At 43.5% G+C, this 23418-nt stretch overlaps 1 protein-coding gene across 2 annotated transcripts in view; it reads right to left on the bottom strand.

The window, feature by feature from the left end:
• The window catches only part of AFF3 (ALF transcription elongation factor 3), a 336480-nt gene extending 327934 nt beyond the window's left edge, over positions 1–8546 (bottom strand). For both annotated transcript variants that reach the window (XM_065061339.1, XM_065061340.1), the window contains exon 1: positions 8177–8546. In XM_065061339.1, the coding sequence (XP_064917411.1) occupies positions 8177–8229 (53 nt within the window). In that variant the 5' untranslated portion in view covers positions 8230–8546. The remainder of the gene's footprint in view (positions 1–8176) is intronic.
• Between the last annotated feature and the right edge of the window lie 14872 nt (positions 8547–23418).

Genomic DNA, 23418 nt, shown 5'->3' with positions numbered 1-23418 from the left:
AAATTACTAGCACACCATCACCCTTTGTAGCAAGAAATTCTCGACAGTCTTCAGGCCTCGCCACAAACAACTTGTAACATTAATTTACTCTTTAAACTGGTGGCATTTAGTTAACTCAAGGTCATTGTCCTGCAGAAAATGTTACACTCTCCTTGCCAAACGCAATTGAAGAAATGCATGCTTAGCTTTTGTTGTTACTTTGTCCTTTAAAAAGAGTCAATGATATGACAGGTTACCTCCCTGACTACTTCAGAAACAAAAAAAAAGTTAAAAAGTGTCTTGTATTGGATGCATATCAATATAATTATCTTCACCAGAGTATTTCTGTCAAGAAACTTTGTTTTTTTCTGGACTGAGGTTCAACCATCTACCAGACTTGCTATTCTATGACAAAGAAGAACAAAAACATTAAAATCGCATCATTCTCTCCCAAAATTGACAGATCTGAGAGATGAGCCCTCCTGGTCAATCAGAAGTGGTCAATAACAGAAAGAATCAACTTTCTCTTGGTGCATCACTAGGAGGCAGACACTACTTAGCAACATCGGAACAAAAGCTAAACCCCCACAGAGGAGGTTTAGGATATCTGCCAACACCTGTCCATCAGAGCAGGCTCCCTAAAACCTTCACAGTGACCAAAGCAAAGGTGGCAAGCATAGAAACAAGGAGATGAATGGTAGGAGAAACCACTGCTGGGATGGCTTCTGAACCTGAACCCTACAATTGTATACTTCACCAACGCTTTTTCCTCCTGATCCATCTGTCTGTCCTATTTACATTTTTCGTACCACCGTAGGGCATCGTAATACTGTGGCACCTAGCCTGCACCGTCATGGAAATGCATGCACTAGGAAGGCCACCAGTTTTTCCCTAGCAAATTTTAAAACTGATACATGCAATAAGAAGCGATCACAGCTCAAAGCAATCAAAACATACCCAGTGTAAGAAGACACCACCTTCATCTTCTATTTGTCCATTCCTGCCATTCAGTCAAATGAGGCTGAGCCACAAAGGACTCTTTCTTTGGTCCAAAACATATGAAAACAACCACACGGAAAGACTGGGTTACATTAAGAAGTTGTGCACCTTTGTCAGATAAAACCCTCTTGTTTCTAGTTTTAAGTACTTACAGTTGTGGATCATGTTTATTGAGAAACACAACACATCAGCAAAAAGCTTCTTAGCAAAGATTTCTGGTCCCTTCTGCATAATTTTAAGTGTTTTCTGACTGCTGAGACCACCACTGCTGCATTGGAACTAATTTATTTTTTAAAAAATACATAAAGGATCTCTGAGGATAAGTTTAAATTGCATTCCTGTTGTCATATTTCCCAAGATACATTGTAACCAGGACCTTGGTACATGTATACAGGTTAAAATCTTCCTAAGAGGATAAAATGCAGTCATCTTAAGTTACTAACACTACTTTTTGTTTCCTTAAAGTATTAGGAAAGCTGAGATACCAAACTGTAAGAGAGGAACACGTTATGCATTTTTACCTTTGAAAAAACATAGAAAATGTTTAGCACAGAATATTAATAACTGCCATCATGCTAATTTAACTATTGCTAAAGTACATTCACTCTTTCTCCTAAATATAAATTAGTACTTGCCCACAAATTATTCAGAAATTATATAGATTATTACCTGAATATTAAACTATCAGTGACCATTTTTGCTCTTCTGGGGCCTTAAGCTGCACCAGCAAGCACAACCCATGCTTTAACATTGATTTTAAGAGATAGAAGGCCAGTGAGTAGCCCCACTAGTAATGACGTAAACACAGTGGGTTTGGCTGGAGCGGGGACCAGGCAGGTTCCCCAGCAGCGAATCCAGCCCCCCGCAGTGGCACCAAAATGGTAATTCCCTTCCCCAGCAGGACAAGGTTTACGAAGAAGCAGTCGTATTCAAAACCAAGAAAGCTTGGTTACAGCCTTCCCTTTTCCTCCTTTCAGTTGTTCACAAATAACTTGTGGTTCTCCACTGGGATTAGCCTTACAGCTAAGCAGCCTGTAGACATGGGAACTTCACACAGGTTTCCTAGAAAAGGCCATCTTTGTGAAATCTCGTTTTGTGAGGATGTCACTTCAAAGCTACAACTTGATCAATTTGTTAGATGAGACACCACCTCACACAGAATTTAACCTCCCTGTTTTCTAGTTGTATCAGTTTTTCTTCATTTCTGTTTATTTTACTCTATTACTCTTATTGTTAATAAAGTTATAATCAGACTTAAAGGTATTTCTGAACATACACTGCAGGTAATTGCTGGAACATGTTTTATCAATGCTTTGTTGTTTCCAAGTCATGAATTTGATGCAAATGGATTAATTTGTTATATGAGGTTAAAAATCTTGCAATTAAACAGTTGTTTTCTCTAATGAGAGAGTTGTGGAGTTCAGCACGATGTTATTGCTAATACATGGATGACAAGATGTTCTCACAGCCAGTATTTTTTCTATGTCTTTTTTTTTTTCTTAATGGCCCATATTTCTCTTCCACTAGTTTTAAGAAACCTGGTGTTTTCCTCAAAATACTCACATAGAATGGGAAATACTAAATGCACCTCATGTCCTCTTCTGAATCCTTCTCCAGTAACTTAGCAAGGTTTCTGACTCTACTTCTGATAGCAGACATTCAGAGAGCAGCACAAATCTACAAGTCTGAGTGTTAGGAGGAAAGCCCAAAGGGCTGTTCTCCTCCTGCATCACCCCATTGGGCATGGGTGCTCAAACAGTCCTCAGGGAGGAGATGAAAGCACATTCACTGTCCTACTGGTATATCAAAATGTCATTCATCAGACAAAAACAAAGCAGAAGTTTTAAAAAATAATTGTTCTTAAAAAGGGGGACTGTGTACTGCAAATCAGAGGTGATGGTCCAAATCCTCATCTGGTATAAACTGGCAAAGCCTCTGGACGCGGTGGAGACTTAAACCAAATGAGGAGGATGTGGTACATTACACCCAGCAAATGAGCACTCACATAGCACGACAGATGTATTTTTGAAATATTTTTGAAATATTACTATTCAGCTGATGTTTATAAAGTGTTATAATCATGAAAAGCTTGGTTTTCTTATTATTTATAATGTTTAGTACATACAATTTGTTCAGCACTATAAGAAAAAAAAACCTCAAACAATAAAAGTAATTCCTGACCCAAAGGGCTTCCAGACTGAAAAACAGGCATCAGGAAGAGAGAACATGCTGTGAAAGCAAGAGAAGGGAACAGTCTATAGTTATTACTCATGTTATTGTTCGCTCACAACTTATAATCATCACAGAAAGAGCAAATTTTTAGATGGGAACTCAGTGAGGGGAAGGTGGTAGCTGTGAGTTGACACTGGGAGGAAGGTAGAGTGGGAAACACCACAAACGAGGAAATGAGGAGACCAATAGGATTTCAAGTAACACTTGTAGAAAGAGGCCAAGAGCTGAAATGAGAGGAGTAAGGGACAAAGTCCAAGACACGGGATTGAGTAGAGTTGTAAAAGAAACAGGAGATAAAAGAAGACACTAACTTAATTTTTTGTGAGAAGGAGTTATTTTTGCTGAGTATTGTCTTAAAAGGGGTAAGTTGGTCCAGTCTCTAGCCCTACTGAATGGTTTGAGTGACACCTCTGCTCTGAGAATAACTGCTTACTGTTATCTGAAAATAAGCATCTTGATTTTCTGCTTTGACTGAAGAAGCATTTGAAGAATTAGCTTTCTAAAACTGTCCCAGTAAGCGTTGTGCAACATGAGAAAAAAATCTTGACTTACACAAATAAAAAATGTAGCGACTAAAAGCTAGACAACCTGGGATCAAGAAGTTACAAAAGGTTCATTTATAAGACTGCTGGATGTCTGGCCACTTTTTGTTAATAGCAACTTCCAAACAAAACTCTCATTGACTTCAAATGGAGCAGGAACAGACCCAAAGATAGCAAATGAACTAGTAATTCAATACATGGTCTGTAAAACACACTGGGCCACCTTACACTGTGGCATTTGATATTGATCTCAACTTGGAAGCTGTACAGCTATACATTTTTTACATGACTATCCAACCCCTACAAAACTGATGCTAACTGAAAATATCCAGAAGTATCAGATAAGTACCAAATAAACCTATTAGATACTTGGCTTCTTCTACCTAAACAAGCACTGTTTTGTTTGTGGCTAACAAACATACTACACTCAAAATTATTTTCTTGTTTGGAACAACACTGTAAGTGCTTTAATAAATTTGCTAATTGTTTTTAATGAACAGGAAGCAAACTCAGCCTATGCATGTTTCTTACAAAAGCATGTGAGGAGAGCCTTTCCTAAGTGGTCTTCACCAGAGCTATCATCGTGCCTAAACCCAAACACAGCATTAAGGACCTGGCTGAATTTTGATCTAGATTTGTTAAATAAGACAAACACGACCACAAACGCCTGTAATGCAGAACTAGTCCTGGAACTCCAATTACATCCTTTGGTCTGATCATTTACTGCTTTCCATCATGTGTAGCATGTTTACTGCTGTACAAGAGGCATATAGAGCACTTCTGAGATATTCCATCTCTTTTTGTCTGGTGTAAACAAAGACAAAGCTATAAGGCACTGGAGAATCCACATCCTTGAGTCTGGACAAGTAAAAGTACACATACAGCATACAAATAAATGCTTGGAGAAAGAAAAACAGGAGATGGGGCTGTGGTTCAAAGTCATCAGTGCCGTGTGTTCAGGATAACTGTTAGTGGTAACAACACAAGTTAAGCTGATCATCCCAGATGTTCAAAAAAAAGCTTACCAAATAGGCATGAGTTTTGTTTACGCCACAGATTGGTATGTTTTCTTAAATTTTCTGTTTGAGTTTGTACTCAGCTTTCACTATTTGAATTATAGTAGTTTTCTGGGAAGCAGAAGTGTTATTGGCATCAATACAACCTGGAAAAACTGCTGTTTAGTAGAAAACAGCTCACAATACTCTCCCATTGCAGTTTACTAATTAAATACTATCTTATAGCCATGACATAATATATTATTACATTTTCTATGCTACAGCACAGTAAAAGACATAGCGTGTATTGGAGAACAAATTCATTAATAGTATAAAAGTAACAATCAATGAGAATTGATTAGAATGCTGCTGTTCATCTGGAAATCTCTCTTCATACCCTTCTGATTTTCCAAGAACATACTAAATAAAAAAGGCACTTTAGAACAGCACATTAATATTTAATTACTGCACTCTTAAGCAAAACGTTCACCAAATACTGCAAAAAGTGGGTTTTCAGTCATAAATTAAGTGCACAAATTGCCATTATGACTACATTCAAAAGAATAAAGAACAACATTCATTCTCGCTGCAGAGAAAATTAAGTTGCTTTAAGCGCTGCTCTTTGCCATAAAGTACTTCCTATCTACGTGGTCTATTTTATATCCCTTTTTGGCAACAACTGCACTAATTTGAAGGCATCCTGACAAGCCTTTGGAGCTTAAAATCAACACACCAGCTTTGTTTCGGTCAGTTTAGCACAGTATCCAGCTCAGGCTTCTTGAGAATGTGCATAACCTGCCCATCATCATCGCCCTGCCTGCGATGGGACTGACTGACGGCCCTTTGCCACAGAAGCTGCAGCACCGAGGTACCGCTGGCCTTCACGTCAGATTTTAGGAGCTTTCACGAAGCAAAAGTAAGTTTTTATTTAATACTGCTCATACGACTTCTCAAAATTACTATTTCAAACCATTTGCCAAAAGAGCTGTTTCATTATAAACTTCCAGCTCGAGATCTCAGATACTCCAAGCAGAACCTAGTGCCCCAAAAGGGCACAAACACACAAGAGCAGACACCTGCAAACGCTCTGCTGCCCTGATGAGCTCCGCTGACAGCAGGTGTGGTCCCCTCACTAGGGACTGCTCTGGACGTCTGGGGGTGCGACCCCTACAGAGGGGTGAGAGTTTAGCGATGAGTGCAGGCCGGTCACTGCAGAACAGCTTTTAATGTGCTATTTGAAGCCTTTCTGTTGAACCTTCTAAACTGCAACAACTGCAGAGGAAAACAACAAGTTCTGTGAAAACACAAGCTCACTTGTAACACAAATACAGACGTTTTTAAGCAAGGAATTTAGCTGGAAAATGGTTGATGTCTTTTTGGACCCGTACAGGAGCTTTATGGCAACCACGGTCATTTGAAAGTGGCTCCACAATATTTGTAAAGCATACTGAAAAGGTTACAAAATTGAGCAATTGCCAGACACAGCCTAAAGCCCTAGCTTTCCAGAGTTACATTGTTAGGTTTTCAAACTCAGTATTAACTCCAATAGCAAGCTTGCAGCACGCTTTTGTTGGGAAAAGAAAATTCCTTGAAGTTTATCTTCATTCAAGGAGAAAGGGCAAAGTATTTGAATGTGTGAAAGTATTATTTCTCTCATGCTTGCTTAATAGAAAAAAAAAATACACCAAACAAACAAACAAAAAAAACCCAATGTGTAATTTAATTGTAAAATTGTGCATATGGACTGAAAACTTAAAATCGGGCCAGAGATAAATGTTATGGTTTGGACATAAACTGAATATTGGTATTTATAATTGAAATGAGGACATAACCTTAACTTGTGTCACAGGCAAAAACACTGTAATTAAAAACTTTTATGGGGTAATAACTAATTTTGTATTATATGCGCTCTTTAAAGTTCCCATCGCAATATAAAAGTTTTATTAGGCTGGATGTTATCAATGTATGCATTTCTAAGCACCCGCATTATGCAGTGCAAGCTGTTCTCATCATCCTGAGGTCTTTTGTAAGAAAAGGCTCAACTAATGGGACTCTCTGGTCCAGCTTATTTTGTTACACCTGCCACCGAAGAGATAAGCCAGCACTGTCGAACGTGCACTGTACTATCAGAAAATATAGATGATCTGACACGTTAAAAAAAAAAAAAAATAATAATGCACACCGTTAACTAATGTCAGGCAAAAGTAATCTCAGCACCCCAAACTACTGATCTAACCACCCGGACGCAAACTGCCACCGCTGTCCCGGCTGCCCGCAGGCCCGCACCACGGCTGAGCGCACCCAGTCCGACGGAGGGAGGCACACACCGACCGCCTGCCCACGGGTGGGAGCGGCGAGGCCCCGCGGCATCCCACCGTGAGGGGATCCGCCGGGATCGCGTCCCACCGCGGCGTCGCCCCGGGGGTCCCGGAGCTGCCCGGGGGCACCTCCCCGCACACCGGGTGGCCTCGGCGGCGACCGCCACGGAGCGCGTCCCCACCGCTAACCCCGGCCGGCTCCCCCGGAGCCAAGCCTTGCTGGGCCGGCGGCGGGGAGCGGCGGTCGCCCGAGGGCGGCGTGACTCCCGCAGCAAACTCCGGGACTTGGCAGCGGCAGCGGCTTGGGGAGGGTGGTGCGTGGAGCGGGGAGGGAGGGCAGCGCTTCCCACCTCCAGCCGCTAATGACATTTCTAGAAATTGTTTCCCCTCCTCCCTGGCAGCTCCGCACCCGCCGCCGGAGAGGGCATGGACGGGGGTGCGCCGGGGAGGTCAAGGGCATGCAAGGCGGGAGTGGGGGGAAGGGCAGAAGAGTGCAGCGGAGAGGGGCGTCAGGAGTGCGGGGGCAATAAAGGCGGCCGGGGGGCAGTTGCGGGGCAATGAGGGTTGTGTGAATGGGGCGTGCAGGAGGGATGGGGGATGAGCTCCGGGAGCGCAGCCCGACGTGCCAGTGGCGGGTAAACATAGGGGATTACTCGGGGGGGGGGGGGTTAAGCCAGAGCAAGAGACCCCCTCAGCCAAATACTACATTCACCTCCCGGACCCACTCTGGCAGCCAGGAGAGGGGGGCATCCTTCCCTCTGTCCCTCCCGGGCCAGCAATGCTGGGAGAGCAAGTGCCAGGGAAGACACCTCCCGGGGTACTGCACCCTCTCTTGCTAATGCACCCGCCGCCCCATCTACTGCACTCCCGAGCCACTGCACCCCTCTTCTTGCACACCCAAAATTATTACACTTCAAATTTATTGCACCCCTCCAGATAAGTGCGCACCCAACGCGAATTATTGCACACCCCTAATCATTGCATATCCCCCAGTTATTGCACCCCCTTCACTTATTGCACACCCCCCGTTATAGCACCCCCCCAGGTCCTGCCACTCCGCCCCCCCGGCTGCTGCCCCCTGCGCCCGGGGGGAGGCAGAGGCACCACTCACCACAGAGAGTCCAGGTCCCACTCCTGAAGGAGAGCGAAGTCGAAGCTGTCCATGGTGAGCGATATCAGCGCCGCCGCGCTGCAACCACACAGCGTCCGGGGCGCATCTTAACTGCACCGCGGGCAGGGCGAGGGCGCGGAGCACCCCCGGCGCCGCCGCCGGCCCTTCTCCGCAAACGCGCGGGCGGGGACGGACCCTCCACCACCACCTTCCCGCCCTAGAAAAAAGAAAAGCAACCCCCGCAAAAAAAGACCCTGTGCCACCGCTCGTTTGCAAGCGGCTCGGCTGGGCTCGGCTCGGCTGGGCTCGGCTCGGCCGCCGCCGCCGCGCTCCGCTCCCGCCCCGCTCCCCCGCGCCTCCTCCCTCCCCTCTGCGCGCCGGGAGCGCGGTCGAGGCGGCGCCCGCCCCGCGCACGCTGCGCCCGCGCCCGCGCAGCGCCCGCGCAGCGCCCGCCCGGCGCGGAGGGGGCGGGCCCAGCCCGCCGCACGGGGGGGAGTTGTTGGGAACTTGCACCCTGAGAGGTTCGCCCGGCCGAAGTTGGGGTTGGGGTTTTGTTTTTCGTTTCCCCTCTTCCTCCCCTCCTTCTCCTTCTGCTCCTCGCCCCCCGGCCCCCTGGGACGCGGACGGGCCGGGTGCCCTCGGGCGGGCCTCGACACGTCGGCCGGGCAGTACCTCACGTGGCGTGCACACCAGGATGCTCGACGGAGGAACAGTGGGGAGAAACTGGGGCAGGTTTATTGTGGGACGGGCCGCGGCCCCAGTCCCACAGCGCTGGAAGCTGGCAGCCTCGGGGAGGCACCACGGGCACCCTCTGCCCGCGGGGCCGGCAGCCTTGCGGCGGTTCAGGGTCTGAGCTTGGCTCAATGCGGTTTTGCACCGATTTCTCCTTAGATGTGTAATAAGCTGCACCTGGGCAAATCACAGCTTCCGCAGGCTCCATCTACATACAGGTCTACCTAGATCTGCACAGTAGATAAAAAAATCCCTGGTACACGTGAAGCCTTTCAAAATGAGTGATCTCTGTTTAAAAATAAAAGTACTAACTGTCAGTGCTTGCCACCCAAAGAGAGTAAGACCCCCCTCACACTGTCCAGCTTGAGTGAAGCACTGGCTGTGATATTGGGCTGGCCAGGGGAGGCAGGCTCTCCTGATTTGTGGTTACTGAATCACATTAGGAAAGGTTAACACACATTAAATACTTTCCAGAATATTGGGCTTTTTGGCTAAACAGTGAGTAGCTGCCAGAGAAGTGCCATGTCATGGCAGACAGGGAGAAGAAATGTGCAAAATCCGTGATGAAAAGAGGGAGCTATTCATGTGACAGTGCCAATGTGAATATCCACAGAGCAATCCCACACTGGGAGGTCCCTGCCCTTGGAGACCAACTCAACTCAGCTTGCAGCTCACTAGGGGCACCCTGACGTGCATGTAGCCCTGGCATCCCAGAGCAGTGCACAGGCTCAAGTATTTATACAGGATTCCAAGCTGGTTTTGTGACGGTATGTTATTTGTTCCTGAGTTAGCTTGAATTAATTTAGGGTTGGTAACCCTGCACAAGCTGCAGCCACACCTTTGGCTGCAGCAGAGACACGTTCCAAGGGAAAGGTTTGAAAACCCATACATTTGTGTGCAGCTTTCAGCAAGCCATCTGAAAATCCCGAGCCACTTCAGAGCTGCTTCTGTTCCCTCACACAGCCAAGATGGTGCTGCCTCCTACTGCCAGAAGTCCCCTGACCCTGCAAATGTGGAGCATCTTCAGCCTGGAGGGACCCAGGGGAGCAGGGCTCCTGCCAGGTCTGTCTCCTCACCTTCCCCAGCAGGATGGAGAAGGACATGTCCCAGGTCGCGAAGGCATGCAGCACCCCCTGTCTTACCACAGCAAATGAAAATGAAAACGAAAAAAATCAGATCATTTCAAATGCCAGGCTTGGTCCAGTATTAATGAACACATAAAACCACGTGAAAAACAGCCTTTTCTGTCAGCTGGGGTAAAGCTCAGTGTGGCTGAACATTGAGCCTGCAAAGCAGGTAACATTCTCAACAAATGTTTTACTTATGTGCGAAGAAGTGAAGGGCAGCATATTTACACTGACCTTTTTAAGGCACGGCCTGTGATGCCTCGCTCTTCTTATTTTAAGGTAGATTTTGCAACCCACGTTGCGGCATGGCCCTGATTCTTTCTCTGAGTCCCAGCTTACACAGTGATTTGCGGAAGTGCTTAAATCACCCTCAAAATGGTATGTGCAGTAGAGGAGGCTTCGGCTGTTGTTATGGACTAAATCACTAGAGGTAGGGCCCCTTTACATCATTGCTGGAGCTGACCATAGGTCATTCTGTAAAGCATGTGGTGGACTGCGATCCTCACAAGTGCATGGAAACCTCAAAGTGAAATTCTGTGGGCTAAATTCATAATCCAAACTGAGATCAATAGAAAAAGTAAACAAACAGAATGAGCTGCACTGAGTGAATTAAATTTCAAATGGTAATACCTAATGATAGTAACATAGGCAGTGTGTTTTATGTTTGCAATATGTTTTAACATACAAGATTTATTTTTTTTTCACATTTCTTGCATGTATATTACTATTGTGGTGTTCCTCTCTTTCCCACCATGACCATGATTCTCTTCTCATGTGGAGCAGAGAACATCAAGACTAATCGCACTGAAATTAATATCAGTTGAAAATCTCAACTGCTTTGGTTAGCTGCCAAGTGCTGGAAGTTTCCCCTTTTTTTTCTCTGGCCTTGGTGGCATTTTTGAAACTCCTTGTTTGCGAGACCTCACCTACAGGTTAACCTTCCTCCTCTGATTTTGTTTCCTCTGTGATGTGCCCAGCCGGGCAGGCTTGTGGTTTTGCTGTTCTCCTCTGCCAACTCCTCAGCATAACACTGTGGTCATTCCCTGTGGCCAGAGCATCCTCTGTGCTCCACAGTCTCACTCAAATCCTTCCTGTTTGCCATCTCTCAAACAGTAACCTCACCTGCTGCCCTCTTACTTAAAAACGCCCAATCTATCACCAAGTGTGGTATGATTGCAACCGTAATGTACAGTAAATTAAAGCAGATTGTTTAAAAGGAGTTCAGGCCTATGCCTGAGGGAACTCCTTCCATGCTGCCTGTTGCAACCCATGGCTTCCCTGCAGCCACCAGTTCCCCCCTGTCATCCCTTGCTGTGTGACTTGTCAACATATTTGCAGCTCCTGTAGGGAGTGAAGCCTGCCTCTTTAGGAAAGCGTGGCATTATATACATAAAAATATGCTGTGTGCTATCTAATCCTGCTTGTTGTACATATATTTTTAATGATTCATGTAGACATTACTTGCCCCCTCATTGTGCTCTTTCCTCTGTTAACAACTCTTCATTAAGAATAAGCAAGCAACTGTGCCCAGTCAAGCAGACTTTTTAAGAAGAGCTGAAGGCCTAGGAACAATATGTAATTCAAATCCATTACATAAAGAATGCATGTAACAAGAAAGCTGAACATCATCTTGAAAGTTGACATTTCCCACTTCTCAGACTCTCTGTATTGAGTGTGGCATAGCAACTGCCTGAGGAAAAGATAATTTTAATGCGACATAAAATAAGGGGGAGGTGAGAAATACTACATTCTTAGTCAACATCCTCTATTCAAAATATCACTATAGTATCTTTTTGGCATAACCTTCCTTTAAAACATGTACCAGTGAGAAAGGAATTCCCAGTAAACTCGTAAGACTTCAGCTGAATGCTTTCAAAGAACAGGAGAGGAGTTCTGGGGGTGACCAGTGTAGGAAATTCCTTAGCATCAGTACAGTGTGTCTGGTGTGTCTCAAGAATGTGATTTTCTATGTCTTACCCCACTTTTGACACACCAGTGCAGACTTAGTGAGACATGGTCAGATCCTGTTTTTTTGCCTGTGGATTTCGGTAGTTGCTCAGGGCAACTGAGGATACGGTGCAGCTGAGGATACACATAGTGGTCCAGGATTACACCGCGTGTGTTGGACCTTGCAGTTTAGGGGACAAAACGGAGGCTGTCACACCTTACCATTTTTCTCAAGCAAATCCACACCTGCAATAACCGAACAACCTAATCCATCAGCAATTCCTTTGGAGGCCAGGTTGCTACATCGCTCAACAGGAGGGCTACCAACCACAATCACATGTTTTGGGATCTGTGATGCACTTCTAGCACTTCTTGCAAGGCGGTGTCCTCCCAGGGCAGCTCCAGCAGCTGCTCTGAGCTCTTGTATAGGCTGAGACAGGACATATATGGTTCCTCAGCATGTGTTTACATAAAGCCCAGACACAAATCTCTTCCAAAGGATGAAAAAGCCAAGAAGCATTATTTAGTCTTGCTTCAGCAACTCATCACCGTACAGAGTAGTACCTACTCCAGCTGGTCACTGGGTCCACAGTGGCAAGGGATCCTAAATTAGAGTTGCTGTTGCAGAATTAGTCCCTCAGTGCTTTAGGATGTGTTTTGTTTGTCCAGGAGTCTCTAAAGTAGTCTATAGAATATACTTTATAATAGGTTTGCTATTTAAATGTAACTACAGTGTTGCACTATAATTAGATACTTATAGGCTTAAGTGTAAAGAGTTTTAAATGTAGGGGTTTTTTTCATAACCTCATAGTTTACAGCAAGACAAACCCACTGGATTATCTAGTCTAGCCACCTGTATATCACTGTCTATCCAGTTTCCCCATTTTTCCCATGTTGAGCTCAGTTACTTGCAGTTTGAGCAGTTGCACAGCTCATAGTTCAGTCCTCTTAGCATAATAAAATGTACATTTGTAAATAATTTTACTCTCTAAGTAGCTTTGCTTTCTCCCTCTATGTCTTTATCCTGATAATGCTTCATTAAGTCAGTGCTAAGTTCCAGCACAATGGTCAGTGTTGCTTCAACAGAGAGCAGAATGAGCCCTGAATTGGGTTTCCCTATCCATTTAAACTTGCAGTCTGCTTTGAAATTCCATAAGATGGAAGTTGTGCTTATGTCTGATCACTAGTGTATGCCTAACCTGAGCTCTTACCCAGCATGTGTTGATTCTGTGCTCTTATGTACCCCTTTATTGCATTATTATATGCTATATTTGTTGTGTGGTTCTTCTCTAGTCGCTACAGAAGATGCCAAAAATATTGTGAATGATATCTCTCCTGCAAATATCATCACAGTCTATTTATACACTGTAGCTTCTGAGATTTGATAAGACCAGAGCGTAATATGGCATGGATACAGATGCTGTCAAAGTTAAGTTAACACAACATATTTCATCGCCCTCCCACTTAACATGCATAATACACAAATGGTTGCAAACTATCAGTCTTTTAAAGAAGCAAAATATATGGATTTAATTTTTAGCGTTTAACTTGGTAATTAATCCAAATTATTAGTTAACAATAGCTAAAACGGAGAACTATAATGGATTCTCTGGATAATGAAAATATTTATTATTTTAATAAGTTGCATGGCTGGAAGTCTAAGTCAAGTCTTAGTCTACTGGCCACATATTGCTCTTGATTCACTCATAGGACCCCCACGGAAGCAGGTGGATGGCTGTGTCCCTGAACGAAGAAATATAAATCGCTGCTTCCGAGTATTGACGACAACATCTATCATGTCAGCTGTAGAATTGATCCATCTTAAATTATGAGCCAGGGCTGAAGGAATTATGCCAATTAGAGAGACACAGATTTTTTTTCTCTTGTTTTTCTTCTTTCATATATTTTTTTTCCACACACAAAAAGCTTTGAGACCTATCTATATTATGAAAGCCCTTTTGTTGCCTAAGACCCAAAGAAAGATTTAAAAAGAAAATGTAATTGCTGAACAGAAGTGCTACGAGGGCCGTTTTGGGCTCAGGGGAGGGGAAGGTCAAGTTTTTAACCTGGAAACAAAAGGACTGAGCCCAACTCTATGAGTGGGCTTTCCCTGGGGTCTGGATCAAACAAAGCCCTTTTGCTGGACCGTGGTTTTCTCAGCGATGGGGAGGGCATGACCCACCGGTGATGAGTGCAGCAGGTACATGCCATCCTCCAAAGCACAGCCCAGTGAGGGGTCTGCAGGTTGGGGTCAGACATGGGGGGGCATGGGGGAGCAGCGAAGAGGGTGTCCCCAGTGAGAGGTCCCTATTACCCATACTTGCGAGTCATCCCTGAACAGATGTCAGGGGCCGTCTGACAAAGTGGCCAAGGGAGCAGCAGACAGAGACCCGAGCTGGCCAGCACTGCCAGCGGCACACGATGTCCCTTGGATCCGAAAGAGAAAGGTTTGTAACCTCTCCTTCATTTTTCCTCCAAAGATTTCTGGATTTGTGAGCAGTGTCAGATTCGGTTAAGCGATTACTACACATTCCCTTTTATCTTATGTTCCTGCCTTGTTAAACGGCTTTAATAAATGCCGTTATTATAATTCTCAGTGACTGTGCCGGTTTTAAGGTTGCATCCTTTTGGAGCATCTCTTGGAGCAGTGGCTCCCTGAAGAAAACCTCTGTGTGACCGAGGTTGCTGCCTGGCTGCCTTCACCGAGCAGGCAGAGGCAAAACAGAGACAAAGGCAGCAATGCACAGTGCAAGCGGCAACGCACAGCACAACCCCTGCCTGCCTGCACACCACACTGAAGGTGCAGGCAGGGGTTGTGCTGCACATGTTCCCCATCTCGAGCCACTGCCTGCACCACACAGGCAAGCCCTGAGCAAAGCCAGTGCTGAGACATCTGGTAAAGATTATATATGTGCATATATATATATATACACAGGCTGCCCAGGGAAGTGGTGGAGTAACCATCCCTGGAGGTGTTTAAAAGGCATTTAGATTAAGTTCTTAGGGACATAGTTTAGTGCTAGAGTTAGCTTAGTTTTATGGACTCAATGATTCTGAGGGTCTCTTCCAACTGAAATGATTCTATGATTCTGTGATTATATATATATATGTTTGGGGATAATTACATTTCCAAACCAAAACAAGGAGGAGAAGCAGGTAGTCCTTGCTGAAGAACCACAGTGGCTCGTGGCTGCTTTCCAGGAGTCTCCAATGCTGCAGTGAGCTGGGTACCAGCAACCAGGACCTGTTGTTGAGCATGGGGTGGATGGTCAATGTTGTATTTCCATGCCAGCCTGTTGTTGCCTGTTGTGGTCCCCAGGTCATCTCCTTTGGCTTTTGAAACAGGCTGGCTCCTGCTTGCTCTCCCAGGGAAATCACCCAAACTTGGCGTGGAGGTTGCAGCCATCACCTGACTTGAATACAAGTCCCCAGCAGCTACTTTTCTCCAAATCTGGGCAAAGGTTCAGAGGCATCATTTGGTAGGAAAGTGGATGTGGATCTAGACTTGGCAGGGGGTTTACTCCTAGAAAGAGGAATCTAACGGCAAGGGAGAAGAAATGATGGTGGTAATGATCTACCTGGGTGACAAGTTGACTCTTCAGAAATAAAAGGAACTTAAAAAAGAATCAACAAAACAAACAAACAAAACCACAAAAACTACACTTTAGTGTGGGATCCTTTCATCAACTGGTAATGCCTCAGGAGATGACAAAGGACTTGTCGTGTCAAAATGTTTCCTCCAATTTCCTCTAGTAACTGTGGGTGCTGGCGGGTGCATGGGCTTGTGGGAATGCTGTTTGGGTCCAGAGCAGCCCATCTGATCTTCCCTTGATGTTTTGTTACTTGATGAGCTCAGCAAAGCCCCAGTGAGTATCTCTCAGACGAAGCCCTCATTTCTGGGCTAGCAGAAGTGCAATCCAGGGGAATGTTTTGTTTCATGAGGGAAAAAGAGGGTCTTTTGGAAGGTCAGTAAGGTGTTTAAAGCAATATTTCTGCATGTCTTAGTGGGTTTTTTATGTACAAAAGATAGTATATCCAACTTAAAGGGCACAGACCTTAGAGAAATTCAAAGAATCTTTTCAAAAGAGGTTAAATGTATTTAAAATTTATGAGTGTGCACCCATGCAAATTGGAAAAGGAAAATAAACTATATCTGCAGAAATGGAAAAATAAATCTGCTTACATATGATGTAATTTAGAAAGTCAGCTGCACCTTTGAATGATGTCTGGACTAAAGGATAAGGTAATGCTAAGGAAGGCTTAATATCTGGGCTTAAAAAGCCACATGGGACCATAGTGAAAAAGGGTTTGCAATATACTTGTATATTCATTATGAAGAGTTTCCAGTAGAATGAAAACTTTATCTATCTGGCTTTTGGCTAAAAGAGAAAGATACACCGAGAGAGCAAGTACCGTTTTTTCAACCTCATCAGTGTTTTCTATACAACTAGATCTGTGCTCCACATAACTAATTTGAAAACCTACACACCAATGTTTTTTTCTAAGTCTGGTTAGTCTTTGTGTATCTCTGTTTCCTCTGCTATGCAAAATACACTTCTAGTCAAAATAACTGGGCTGAGAACAAGGGGGAAAATGATGGGAGAGAGATGTAAACCAGAAGGAAACTAATTGTGTGGGTTATTTCAGGGAGATGTAAAGCACCAGACAACTTAAAGAAAGAAACAAGAGCAATTCAAAATATTTTCCTTTCAACTAAAGGTGGAAGTTGTCAGTGTTTCAAGCTGTGTGTGGCACAAAGTGTTACAATCCGTGTGCCCCATTGAAAAAGCTGGTGATCTCAGTTCAGTTCCTCGTGAGGAGGCACTCGCCAAGCAGCGCCGAACAATTGGGTCCCTGGGTAATAATTTTATTGGAGAGGCCAAGAAGGGAACAGCCGTGGAATTAATATTGCTGTGCTGTGCTGTTCTGATTCTGAGGGTGAGAGAGGACTTTGCTTTATAATGCTGACACCACAAATCCCTTAATGAGCACTAAATTCACTTAACAAAATTCTAACTCCCTCAGATTTCTGATGTAGCTTAGTGTGTCAGCTTTACTTCAGAGTTTTCAGTGTTTTGCTGGTCTATACCATCAACCTGAGCACCCATAAAGCCAGTGTTCTTTTTTATTCACTCTACCTGTTTATTTCTTAGAATATTTATCCTTTTATTAAGAGCTTCCACTTGGCTAAGACTTGTTCAAGTATAAGCTCAACAGGAAGCATTTTCCTTTATGCTGTAATAACTCTATATTGTTGCCTAGAGGGTGACAGAAAGTAACGTAAGATTCATAAAAATATAACTGTCTGAGCCAAGTAGATAGAATTATGGTAAGCATTAACCAAAGCGTATTTCTCTGTCCTATAGGGTGAAATCAGAACATCTTAATGTTTTCTTTCTTGGGTCACATAATTCTGCAAAAGAACACCAAGAGAAATGCCAGACTCCTTCTGCTTGATTGTTACGTTCTGTACCAGCCTTTTGAACAGGTTTGCAAATGAAATTACTTTATTTCATTATGTGTCATTTTACATTTTGCCCATGCATCACCCCACTGAGACGACTTGTTTTAAGACACTTTTTTTTTAAGCTATGAGCAACTAGAATTTTAAACTCATTTAAACTGTAATTTGTGAGACTTCTAGTAGTCCCTTTTAAAATTTCACCATTAAATGAGTACATCCTTAGAAAAAAAAAGAAAAATGCGTGTCTTATCCTCATTAATTTTTTATTCAAGTAACGTTAAAAAAACCCCAAACCTCCAAAAGGCATACTGCTGGGGTAATTTTGACCCTATTGGAACTGGCATGGTCATTTCTGAACACAACTTTTTAATGTATGTTTTCTTTAAGTTGGATGAGGGAAGTGTAGACTTGCTAACTTTCCTTTCTGAGCCAATGGGGGGTGAAATAGCCTGTATATCTCTTGCTGTCCTACAGCAAGGAGGTGGCTGAGTTCTGTCCTCCAGAACAACACACTCCTTGCTCCCAAAAGAGAGGGTCAGCATTTTGGATCTGAAATCCCATGAAGCCAGATGTTCTGTGTCAGCAGCTAGACCAGCTCCATTAGCATTAGCAACAAACTTTTCAATAATGTCCTGCCATGCTGCAGAAGAGCTGCCTGTGTATAGCAGCTGTCTCCAGCAAAGAGAAAGCAAAATGATAGTAGTAGAAGGATAAATGCCACAGTTGTAGTTGTGAAGGTGATATTTGTTAGCAGTTGTGGGTTGAGAAAGAAACCTTGCACTTGGGAGACTGGAAGATAAAGGATGAGATAGTCTTATTATAGTATTTTCATTATTTCATTTCAATATTTAGTTAAATCAGTAGGCCTTAAATAAGACGGAACCAGCTGTAGTTGTGTTGAGTAGATAGGATGGAGTTGAAAATTCTGGGCTATTTTTCACAGCTCTAGACTTCAGGATTCTGATGTTTTTTTGCTCTGGTTGCCTGGTAATAATTTAATATTTTTATTTCTATATTTACTTTAATACTTAAAAAGCCAAGAGGTGGAAATATGTTGACAGACTAGAAAAGGAAGCTATTATTAATTAAAATTATTTTAAGTCTAAGATTAAAATAGTGCTCCTGCATATAAATTTGCTTCAATGAGCTGGACCTGCTGTAATGTTAAATCACTGCATAAATTAGGCAAAGTAGCAGACATACTGGCTGGGGACTAGGTGGAGCTGTCATTTTAGATGGTGCAGATTCTGTTTTTCTTATATCCTTACTATGTGCACATGCAGCTTAGATGCTACTACGTAATTGTCCATCTCTGGTATACATAAATTTTTTTTTTTTTGCTTAAAAGACACTAGTCCGAAGTCCATGAAAATCAGTGGAAATTTCCCAATCAGCTTGAGTACAAGTTGGACCAGGCCCAGAAAGAAACAGAGTATGGAAATCTGGGAGGCAGCAGTTTCTCTGTTGTTTGCTGGTAGAGCTGGAAGGGAAATCTTGCAAAATACCGTGCAGCCTGCTGTTTATTGTGTCTAACTAATACATGCATTCACTACCAGTGAGCCTATGAACAAATCTAGCTTCACGTGAAAAATCAAGCAAGGAAGGGAAAAATACCTGCTTTGTAAGACAGCAACACATTCCTGAAGTTCTGGTGTTTTAACGTCACTTCTCTGTAATCACAGTGAATGGTGGCAATCTTGTATTCCCAGTCATTCAAATTAAATGGTAATACTGACCACTGTCAATCTGGCATATTAAAACCCACATGTTTTTATCCACTCAGTGACCTGGAGTAGGGAGGACCATGGCAAGCTCTTTAACCACAAGCAGAACCCCCGCGTGGGGTATGACAGACAAGAAGGCAGGTTTCCATTGGGGTATTTTTCATGTTCCACTGTAGGAGAAGCCCTAAACACACATTCCCCTCCAGAGCCAGAGTGGAGGGATAAGTTGGGCCTATGCTGTGCTGAGATGGGCATCAGCAGAGGGACCATTATGGCTAATCCTGGAGCCAGGATGTGCTGATTTACAGCAAAGTCTACCATGACTTAGAGAAGCTGCACGTGATCCCCAGGAGACCACCCAGCACTTCGGAAGTAGTGGTCTATAACTTCTCCATCCCGTCGTTTTCTTGTCTATGATAAAACAGTGTGCACTGAAACGAGGTGACTGTTCCCCTCCCCTCTCCACTTTAAATGAACATCATACTCTGATGCTGAGCTTGTGTGTGAGAGGGGAAATTGGGAGGAAGGGAGAATATTAGTAGGTCCTGTATCCTGAATTTTAGTCCTGCACACCCAGGCATTCAGACAGAAATCCAGAGGCAATGTGTAGTCTGCCAGACGGGTAGAGTGAGGCTGCAGAGACCGGAGGCTCCCAGGGCTACTGCACTGTCAGCTTCTTACAGAGCAAATAGAGAAGAGAAAGCTATCCTTGTTCCTGGTGTGACATCCCCTCTGACTAACTTCAGAAGAAGAAGTGTTCTGCATTTCCACATGGTCTGCAAGGGAACCTATAAAATAAGCTGGAATAAAAATCCTAACAAGAAAGCAGAGCAGCAGAAGGCACTGATAAATGTATTGTAGCAGAACAGTCGGCAAGGGCTTTGCCTGATGCTGAAGTATTGCCTTTTTCTCCAGCAGCACATGCAGATGTCGAGGCAAGATTAAAAAAAAAAACAGGCAAAACCACTACGTTCTGTCAATGCTAATGCACGAAGGAGCTTATCGAGTAGTGCTAGGACTGACTCTTACTTCATAAAGGAGCACACGTGAAATGGTTCAACTGCGTTCAGTTGAGTTACGCCAGAATATTCCTGCACAGACAAGAGATGATGAAAACCTCACAGAAATGCATGTAGACATTACAAATGCACAGATCTAGTTTTATACTTAACCATTATATTAATTTCCTGACTGGAGGGGCAGCTTGTTCTTCCCTGGATCTTTTCATCCCAGACACCCATACAGGAGACACAGCGTACTGGCCCATGACGGACAGGTGTAAAATGGCAGTACGATTCCTCACATTCGTGATCAGGAAGTGATGATGCAGATTGGGCACCAAAGGCTTTGCTGTTCCTCTCCTTCCTTTCTGTGGAGGAAAGCTGGGGCAAGAGACTTGATGGGATCTCTAACAGCCTCTCTGGGACCGGCTATCATGTTGTAAACAGGGTCATATATCCCCCAAACTGTTTATTTGTGTGACTGCAGAGGAAGAAGAGGATTTGCCCCAAATGCCTTCTTATTTATGTTCCTTCCTAACTGTTTTATTATGCCTAATTTATCATCCTTAGAGGATGCCTCTTATCATGTGCAAATTCTTTTTAAATTATTATACTGACACAGAAATAATAGATGCCTGATTTACATTGTAATCTTCAGTAAGAGGGATATTGGTGTTTTTGAAAGTGTTATGATTTTAGTTACTTCTCAGTGGGGTGGTTTTTTGGCTTATGATGTTGTATTGCAATGTACAGAAAGGAAGGGGAGTTCAAACATTCATTAGAGACACCTCACGACGAGATCCCAAATCCTAGTCCCTCACTGGGACACTGCAGTCATCAGTACAGATAGAAAAACATTAAAAAGCTCTTAAGTAAATAATGACTGCGGTGATGATATAGTGGGGAAAGAAGTAAATTTCAATTCACTAGGGTTAATAGTGCTAGGCTCTGTTTTCTAAACAAAGATTACTACCCATTCTCTGGAGCACACATACACTTAATACACAACCACAACATTAAAGCTGAGATAAGGAGACAGATAAAACTCCCGGCAGGAAGCTCCATACAACGCAGCATTTACAGACAAGCTCCCACCGTACTGTTCAAACCACGCCATGCTTTGGCATCACCACCTTGAAGCTGAGGAGGTGAATCAGCCCAACTCCACTGCCTGAGCCCACCTCAGCCCACTTCACGCCACAGACATCCAGCTCTGAGGAAGTTCTCACTTCTCCTGGAACAAACCCAGCTAATGGCTGCTCAGAAAAGCTTATTTTTTTTATCTTTCATAGTCCTTGACGTACAGCAGTTTTTATCTCATGGCAGCATTTAAAATGTGTCTTTTCCAGGTGAATTTGGAAAGGAAGGCATCGTGCCCTGCCCCATGCTGTGTGCTGCTGAGGTTAGTATTTAGAGTGAGGACCGATATTTGTCTTTGTGATGTTCAATGCCACTCTCTGCACTGGGCCCTTCTGTCACTTTAGTGAGGAAGAAAATTACTTGGGAGTGAAACTCATTTAGAAACACCCTCTGTCTTCCAGGGATCAGCTCTTTTGCCTGGCAGTAAATATGCCCTCTCTCTACAAATTAAACAATAATACTGAAGACCAAGGGCCAAAATTGAGCCAAAGAGTAAATTAAGATCCAATGAAAGGGCAAAGTATTAAGTTTCATTGTCTTCTCACTAACCACTGACCCTGCTGTGCTGCTACTCCTGCATGTGAGAACAGTATGGGAAATCAAGGACAGGAATCCCATTTCTATTTCTCCAACAGGAGATGCATTAAATGCAAAACTGTCAGTAGTTTCATTTTCACTACAAAACAAACCCTTCTTTTTATCTTTCGTATAGTTATTTAATGTCCTTCCTTTATTGGCCAATCTTCAGAATCACGGCACAAATGATCTTACTGGCTATCTGACTGTCACTCTCTTTAACACAGTCTGTGGTTTGCTAGTTGATGATAGCTTAAGCGGAATTTAATTGGTAACATATTGTCAGTTGAATTAGAGGCCATATGATACAGATTTAAACCTTGGTAATTTTTGCGTAAAGAACAATCTGTCAACAAATCACAGCAAGAAAAACAGCCATAAATCAGTTTGTCAGGTTTATTAGTAATTGCCCAAGTTTTGTTGTGTTGTTTGAGTAGAACCTCTCTTTCCCAGCTGCCAGAAAATGTTTCTCTAGGTGCAGGTCACTTTGTAGGTGCGCAGATTTTATGCTTCCTATGTATAAGGATGTACATAAACATATACAGGGACATATGCAATTGCAGAGCACTGGAGATAATGACCTAGACAGCTTATCCAGCCTTGTCTTCCTAAATAGACCAAGCCTCAGCACCACATGTAGATGCTCTATTGAGTCACATCTATTATACATACATTTGACCATATAAGCAAAGGAGGATATTACCTATATATTTCTCTATGCTTCTGTGTTTCTGCTGGCTGATTTTCATCATTATGCTCCTCCTGATAGATACACTTTTTTTTTTTTTTTTTTTCTCTAAAGGTTCATAATAAAACTTTCCTGGCTCAAAGATGGGACATTGACAAAGTCCTTGTCTATTTTTTTTTTTTTTTCTGAAATCATGGACTTCTAAAGCCTTTTTTCCAGCTCTGGCAGTGTTCATCCCTGTAGAGTGTTCCCCTAGTATGGATTGTATCACAAGTGATTGAGCTGGTTTCATGACACAAAGCAGAGTTAGCTTTATCTTGCGAGCTGGATGAAGCAGACAGAAGGATGTGTTCTCCCATAGGGCTCTCTCTCCAATCCTGGAGGCTGCAGAAACATGGTGAAGGGCCACATCTCCTGGGAAACCCTTCTCAGGGGTGTCAGAAAAGGGGCCCTTTAAATCACATTGCAAAGTCCCCTTATATAGACACCCCCTATGTATTGACTATACATATACACCTCGTTCCTCTCCCCCACTACACTCCCTCTGGCACTAGCCTATGTCTACTAAGCAGAAGCTGTGCTCTGCCTTACAGGTGCACAGGAGTCTCCCCTTTGGTTTGTGTCTAACAGGATTAATTTTTCTTAATGGTCAAGAACATGCAAAGTAAGGGAAGGTAAAGTGCCGACTGAACAGATATCCAGTGAGCATCATTATGAAAAACATGGGAAACCACAAAAAAAAAAGTGCCACATGAATATTTTATTTAAAAGAACACCTTATGTATTGCAATTACCCTTGGGTGACAGTGACTGACAGAGCATGTCTATCACTCATGATAAAAA

The sequence above is a fragment of the Columba livia genome, chromosome 1 (assembly GCF_036013475.1).
Source record: "Columba livia isolate bColLiv1 breed racing homer chromosome 1, bColLiv1.pat.W.v2, whole genome shotgun sequence".
In the NCBI taxonomy this organism is placed as follows: domain Eukaryota; kingdom Metazoa; phylum Chordata; class Aves; order Columbiformes; family Columbidae; genus Columba; species Columba livia.
Note: the sequence above shows the minus strand (reverse complement) of the source record. Positions and strands in the feature narration are given on the sequence as shown.